Source organism: Babylonia areolata, chromosome 13 (assembly GCF_041734735.1).
Source record: "Babylonia areolata isolate BAREFJ2019XMU chromosome 13, ASM4173473v1, whole genome shotgun sequence".
NCBI classification, from domain to species: domain Eukaryota; kingdom Metazoa; phylum Mollusca; class Gastropoda; order Neogastropoda; family Buccinidae; genus Babylonia; species Babylonia areolata.
This window is the reverse complement of record NC_134888.1, coordinates 15,036,232-15,043,731: the sequence shown is the minus strand read 5'-3', so window position 1 is coordinate 15,043,731 and position 7,500 is coordinate 15,036,232. Positions and strand designations below refer to the sequence as shown.

Below are 7,500 nucleotides of genomic sequence, written 5' to 3'. Positions count from 1 at the left end.
CCGCACAGATGGCTCACTCTTCAACCTCAGGACAGACACCGTCAACTTCCTGTTTGCTGATGACTGCGCTCTCAACGCTGCCTCTGAAGCTGACATGCAACACAGCGTCGACAAGTTCTCTGCTGCCTGTGACAACTTTGGCCTCACAACCAGCACAAAGAAGACAGAGGTGATGCACCAGCCAGCTCCAGGAAAGCCTTACGTTGAACCGAACATCTTCATCAACGGGCAACGACTGAACGCGGTGGACAAGTTCACATACCTGGGCAGTACACTCTCTCGCTCGGTTGTCATCGACAATGAGGTGAATACCAGACTTGCCAAAGCCAGCGCTGCCTTCGGCAGACTCCATAAGAACGTTTGGAACAGGAGAGGCATCAAGGCCATAGTTCTCACCACACTGTTCTATGGATATGAATCATGGACAGTCTACAAACGCCACGCCAAAAAGCTGAACCACATCCACACCACCAGCCTCAGAATACTTCTCGGCATAAAGTGGCAAGAGAAGATCCCTGACACAGAGGTGCTCACTCGTGCAAACTTGCCCAGCATCTACACCATCTTGATGCAGGCCCAGCTGCGCTGGGTAGGCCATGTTGTTCGCATGCCAGACCTCCGGCTCTCAAGAAACTGCTGTACGGCGAACTCAACATGGCAAGCGCTCCAATGGAAGCCAAAAGAAGCGCTTCAAAGAAACTCTGAAAGCTTCTCCGAAGGCCTTCAACATCAGCCACGACACATGGGAGCTGAATGCAATGGACAGACCAAAGTGACGTTCTGTTGTCCACAAAGGCGCTAAATCCTGAGAGGCCAGGAAAAGCAGTGCCAGCAAGTCCGCGACAGTCGCCACCATCCCCTGTCCACACTGCGTCAGAACCTTCCGGGCGCGGATTGACCTGACCAGTCATCTGCGCACCAACAGAACCCAACCCACCCACCCCTAGGATGACTAGATGGTCCTCGTCGATCCCGACGGACGAACCACATATCTGTGTTCGTGTGTGCATATCTGTGCTTATGTGTGTTCTTATGTGCATGATTAAGCGTGGTTGTTAGAGAGAGAGAGTGTGTGTGTGTGTGTTTGTGTATGTGTTCTTATGTGCATTACTAAGTGTGGTTGTTAGTGTGTGTGTGTGTGTGTGTGTGTGTGTGTGTGTGTGTGTGTGTGTGTGTGTGTGTTTTCCTCAAACCACAAACACCATTTCGTATGATTAATTTGTCATGTTTCATTTTTGTTGTTGATGCTCTCAGATGATCAAGTTCATGATGAATATGAATCCATTGAAAATGGTTGGAGAACACTCAATAGCTGATGCCATAAACCGTACTACACAGGTAAGATGATTGTGTTGAAGTTGATGTATTTGTGGGGTTTTTTTACGTATAAACAAATATTTTATGTGGTGAAAACACAATGAATCATATACCTGAAACACTCACACACACACACACACACACACACACACACACACACACACACACACACAGAGAGAGAGAGAGACAGAGAGAGAGAGAGAGAGAGAGAGAGAGAGAGAGTTTGTGTGTGGATGGGGATGTGGGGTGTATGTTTGTGTGCACTTATGTGTACTTGTGTACGTGACCGTGTGTGTGTGTGTGTCTGTTTGTGTGTGTGTGTCTGTGTGTGTGTGTGTGTGTGTGTGTGTGTGTGTGTGTGTGTGTGTGTGTTTCTTTGTTTCCTTCAGTTTGTGTGTGTGTGTGTGTGTGTGTGTGTGTGTGTGTGTGTTATTAAAGACGCATTATACGCCCAGACCATATACACCATATCTTGAGACACTTATTTATTTGTCTTGTTTCTTTTTTGGTATTGTTGATGTTGCTCTCAGATCATCAAGTTCATGAATGATACCCACGCAATGAACGAAGAAGAACAGCCCATATCTGATGCCATGTACCGTTCTAAGATAGCTGTGCTGAAATTGATGTAGCTGTGTATTTCCTGCTTTTCATATAAATGAGTGATATATTATGTGGCAAAAACACAGTGAATCAGATTCCTGAGCGTGCCACACACACACACACACACACACACACACACAGACACACAGACACACACACACACACACACACACACACACACACCATATCCTGTGACACCGAATAATTTGCCATCTATCGTCATTTTGGTTGTTGTTGCTTTCAGTTCATCCAGCTCATGAGGAATGCAATGCTAGAGGCAGGAGAACGCATCATAGCTGATGTAATTCGCAATGGCCCTGGGACAGAGGAAAGCAAGGAGGCGTTTTTGGCTGTAAGTTCCCATTTCGGTGCCAGGAACCATACAGTGACCCTTCACGGCTTTTTCTCGTGTGTGTGTGTGTGTGTGTGTGTGTGTGTTTGTGCGTGCTGACCTGTTCTTTTATGCATGACCTTTTCACGTGTGTGTGTGTGTGTGCCTACCTTCGTGCGTGCGTGCGTGCGTGCGTGTGTGTGTGTGTGTGTGTGTATTGCCGTACACGCTTATATGCGCTTGTGTCCACGCATATGCGTATATGTGCGCGTACGTCTGGAACCGTCTGACATACTGCAGGGACACATTAAGCACTCTCAGACTTTCTTGGGGGTGGTCCTTGTTTTTTTCGTGTGGCCTCAGTGTGAGTGGTTTATAGGGGATTAACGACATTGGTGTTTTCTTAAATTCTATGTGACATTGTTGTGTATTTGGTAATGTTTGTTCTGGGCATGCAATCATTACTTGGAAGGTTTATAAAACACAAGTGCAATGGTAAATGAATGAATGAATGAAAAATACACAATTAATTAATCAATCAATTAATGCAATAAATTGTCAACAGCTTTCATAAACAAATTTTCCTAATCTTGTGTGTGTGTGTGTGTGTGTGTTTGTGTGTGTGTGTGTGTGTGTGTGTGTGTGTGTGTGTGTGTGTGTGTGTGAAGGCATTTTATATACCCAGACCACATTCACTATATATTGTGACAGTATTAATTTGTCATGTTTCATCTTTCTTATTGTTGTTGCTGCTCTCAGATCATCATGAAGAATATCCAAGCAATGAAAGAAGCAAGGAACCCCATAGAGTATGCCATGAACAGTGCTAAACAGGTAAGATAACAAGTTGGTGACTTTGTGTATTTACTTCTTTTCATGTGAACAAGTGACATTATTATGTGGTGAAAACACAATGAATCGGATTCCTGAGAGAGAGAGAGAGAGAGAGAGAGAGAGAGAGAGAGAGAGAGACAGACAGACAGACAGACAGACAGACAGTGATATAGACAGAGACAGGGACTGCAGATTCTAGATTCCAAATGGTTTATTCCTGTATAGGCCTAGACCCCTTATGAAAGCGTATGTGAACATTATTCTTTTTTGCATATATAAAGAACACATTCCAGTACGTGTTAACGCCCAACTATTCAATCAAACAAACATTTAAGTAAAACAGTGGTACGGTTGAATATGTAGAACAATAAAATGTTGTCACGAAATTACAATCTCTCTGAATTTGAAAGCTTTATATAGAAATAGAGATAATGTTCAGGAGAGGTTGCTGACATTAGTGAGTTCAATTCAAACAATGTAGGATGTCTATAATACTTGGGTGGAATAAATTCTTCTCGAATGTTCTTAAGAGATGGACAACAAAGAACAAAGTGTATCCTATTGCCTTGTGAGTCTTTACACAATGAAAAAAATAAATCACTATCATTACAAGTTATGTATCTATAATGGTGGACTGCTAATTCTGAAATACCTACTCTAAATCTAGTCATTATATGTTTTAAATGTCTATCCTTATTTGACACCAAGTAACGTTTCAGATCAAACAGGTTGCAGAAATTGTCATGAAAACTGAACCATTCACTATTTTGTATGTGATCAGAAATACAAACTATCAATCGTTGGCGAAGAACAGAAATAAACGTCTTGATGCTGCCAACACCTTAGTTTAATCAAATAAAACCATACTCGAACAAACAATGACGAATCTTAGTTACCCAATTCACTCTGCCTCTTGCATCCGAATCGTACAACATATTATAAGCTTTATGTGGTATTCTGCTGTCTTCCATTTGTAATGATCTGAGCCAGTAAGGAATACATCGAACTGCCGAAACTTAATATATCGGATATCTATTTGTTTCACCATAAACTAAATCATTGAGCGTTTGCCTATCTACACCTAGAAACTTTTTCAAAGCAAAAGTATGTGTTGATTCGCAATGAACAGCAGCTTTATCTAGACCTCATAATTTCGAACTGTCTTGCACTGCAGGCTGTACTTGTGCATCAAGTAGTTTGATAAGTAGATCAAAAGAACTGTTATTTAGCATATGCACTTTTTTCATAATGCAAACTAAAGCGTTTTTGGCCTTACTAGCTAGATCTTAACAAGAACCAATAAAAGTCAAGCGTATGGAGAAAAATAAGCCCAAATATTTATAAACATTGACAACTGGCATTAAAACACCATTGTAAACCCATATTTCTGCTCCGATAACCAATTTTACGAAATACAATAGTATTACTTTTAGGTATATTGACCTTCAGTTGGAGTGAATCTGTTGCAGCATGTAAATTGTTCAACTGTGTGTGTAAATCTACAACAGTTTCTGACAAAAATAACATCATCAGCTAACAAAAGTATGAACAATTCAAAAGAATTAATTGGGAACCATGTCTTCAGTTATTCATCACTTGGATAGCTAATTCATTAATAAAGAAAACAAAATCGGGCTGCACGTATCCCCCTGTTTTACTCCATCTGTGCCGTTAATAGATTCAGTTCGTTTAGCGCCAGAGCGAATTCTGACTCTTAGTACATTATACATACTTTTAATGCATCTGTGAAGTTTACCTTTTATACCATTCTTCAACAAGACTGGCCAAAGAAGATTATGATTAATAAAGTCAAATGCCTTTCAAAACCAATAAAGCAACATACAACTTTCCGTTAATAAGGTGATGTTTTGCCCCTAAAATTTCGATTGTTCATGACTTTTCATGATTTTTTGTTTTTTTGCATTTTTGTCAACTAGAATGTATATTTTATCAGAGTTGTATGTCATTTTGTCTCAAAATCTGTTCTTTATTGTAATATAAATTCATTTCCACACCTACACTGCGTGTTTGTTTTCTCAAAAATGAAAATCTGTCAAAAAAAATTGTCATTTTTAGACCTTGGATACGAGTGTGTTCTTGCAACAAACTGCCGCATGTTGCACATCGTTGGAATCGTCATTATCTCCCCTGCCCATCCCATAATATCCCGAGTCAAAGCTTAGTACACTCGAGGAGCAAGAACAGCAAACCTGAACGAAGTGAACAGCCGAAAATTTCCAAATAAGGCTGACGACGTCATTCTGTTACTAAATATAGTAACATTACCACATCCGGCTGTGAAAAGCTAATTTTTGATTGGTCAGATCGTTACTTCCGCCACAGTGACCAACAAACAAAGCACGCGTCGCTCGCTCGACTGAACAGACTTGCATTCGATTTTGAGACCGATTTGAAGTAAAATGGGGAAAAGAAAGCAAGCATCTTCCAGAATTAGGCGTTATAAGTCGACTGCTAGAAAAAATTAGTTGGCTGCTGCTCGTTCTAGCAAACTGAAGAGGAAAAGAATGGACTCGAGTGGAGATCGCTCAGTCGATCAAGATAGGAGTGGGAGGAGTGGGGGTGAACAAAACGAGCTACCATCGACTTCAGCTGCATGCACCTCAGAATTGGGTTCTAGTGCGAAGAAGTTCAAGTCATTCCATTCAAAATCTAGGAAGCTGAGTGATTCAGGGGACAAAAGTGCAGACAGTTCGAGTGCAAGCACTGGAAGTGGATCGATACATTTTGCGTCACCTCGCCTTCCAACAACGATCTGTGACCTGAACGAAATTGCAGATCTGTTTGCTGCTTTGTCATGTCCAGAATGTGGGCAGCCTACCATAAAATTAGCATCGAATGAAGAGATGAAAAGGGGGTTTGCTGTGTATTTAGAGGTCGTATGCACAAACTGTGACTCTCTTCTGGGCGCAAACTACACTTCATCAAGGATGCCTGGTGAGAGTGGTGCATTTGAAATCCCCAGACGCACTGTCACTGCTAGTGTCCTCTGTGGCTTTGGTGCCAGGAAGCTGAACAAATTTTGTGAGTACCTGGACCTCCCTGGACTTAGTTCTGAGACGTTCAAAAGTCACTGTGAAGCCATTTATAAGCTTACTCCCAGACTGAAAGAACACCTCTTAGAGCTTGCTGCCCAAGCTGTCAGGGAAGCCCACAAGGACTTGAACCCTAACTGCGAGTCAGTGGATGGTGTTATTGACATTGCAGTTAGTTATGATGGGACGTGGCACACCAGAGGTCACAATTCCAAGGTCGGGATAGGGTGTGTTATTGATCTGCTTACTGGTATTTTCATTGATTACCATGTTATGAGTAAGTTTTGCCAAAATTGTGAAACCACAGGAACAAGAATGCAAGAGTGTGGAGAGAATGCTTATCAGATCTGGTGGGAAGACCACAGGCAGGACTGCAAGAAGAATTTTGATGGATCCTCTGGCATGATGGAGGTCACTGGGGCAAAGGAAATTTGGACCCGGTCAGTAGCAAAGCACAAGTTTCGCTACACCACTATGTTGTCAGATGGTGACTGCAAGACTTACAATGAACTTGTGGCTTTGAACCCCTATGACACTGAGATCAGCAAAGAGGAGTGCATCAACCATGTCTCCAAAAGACTGGGACCTGCACTCAGGAACCTGGTTTCTGACAACAGCAAGCGTGGGGTGACCCTTGGGGGCAGAGGATACGGCAAGCTGACCCAGATGACCATCAGCAAACTGCAGGCTTACTACACCAAAGCCATCAGAAGCCATAAAACAGTGGAAAATATGGCAAGTGCAGTGTGGGCTTCAGTGATGCACTGTACCTCAACTGATGCAGAACCTCACCATACTTTCTGCCCTCAAGGAAGACAGTCGTGGTGCTTCTTCAACCGAGCCAGAGCTCGTGGTCAGCCAGCTCCACGACACCAGGGCAACATGAACACTTACATCTCAAAAGAGATTTTCTGCAAGCTGGAGCCAGTCTACAGGAAGTTAGCAGATCCAGATCTGCTCAGAAGATGCATCCGCGGCAAGACACAGAATGCCAAAAAAAGCCTTCATGGTGTGATCTGGAGTAGATGCCCCAAACACACCTTCGCTTTTCTCGACAAGGTTGAGGTAACAACGTTGCTGTCTGTTGGTGAGTTCAACATGGGGTCCACAGCAAGCCACAATTTCATGACTGCTCAAAGTCTCTTTGTTGGAGATAACACCACAAGACTTGGACAGTACCGGGACAGATCAAGGTTGGCTCACAGTCGTCGCAGCCAAGAACAGAAGCAGCTCAGTCGCAGAGAGAAAGTACGGCAGGCTACGGAAATGGAGAGGAGGAGGAATCTTCTGGCAGAAAATGGCCCAGCTTATGCCCCCGGAGGCTTCTAGGCCTGGTGGGGGCTTCCAGGACTGATGGATACA

The 7,500-nt window shown here is 43.0% G+C and overlaps 2 protein-coding genes across 3 annotated transcripts in view; both read left to right on the top strand.

The window, feature by feature from the left end:
- Positions 1-7,500, top strand: part of LOC143288844 (uncharacterized) — a 20,800-nt gene that overhangs the window by 7,213 nt on the left and 6,087 nt on the right. For both annotated transcript variants that reach the window (XM_076597490.1, XM_076597491.1), the window contains exons 8-10: positions 1,255-1,338; positions 2,165-2,272; positions 3,011-3,085. In XM_076597490.1, coding sequence (XP_076453605.1) covers positions 1,255-1,338; positions 2,165-2,272; positions 3,011-3,085 — 267 coding nt within the window. The remainder of the gene's footprint in view (positions 1-1,254; positions 1,339-2,164; positions 2,273-3,010; positions 3,086-7,500) is intronic.
- LOC143289284 (uncharacterized) overlaps positions 6,034-7,500 on the top strand; it is a 1,659-nt gene continuing 192 nt past the window's right edge. Inside the window, exon 1 of the mRNA XM_076598284.1 lies at positions 6,034-7,500. This exon is cut by the window's right edge and continues 192 nt beyond it. Within this exon, the coding sequence (XP_076454399.1) occupies positions 6,034-7,467 (1,434 nt within the window). The 3' untranslated portion in view covers positions 7,468-7,500.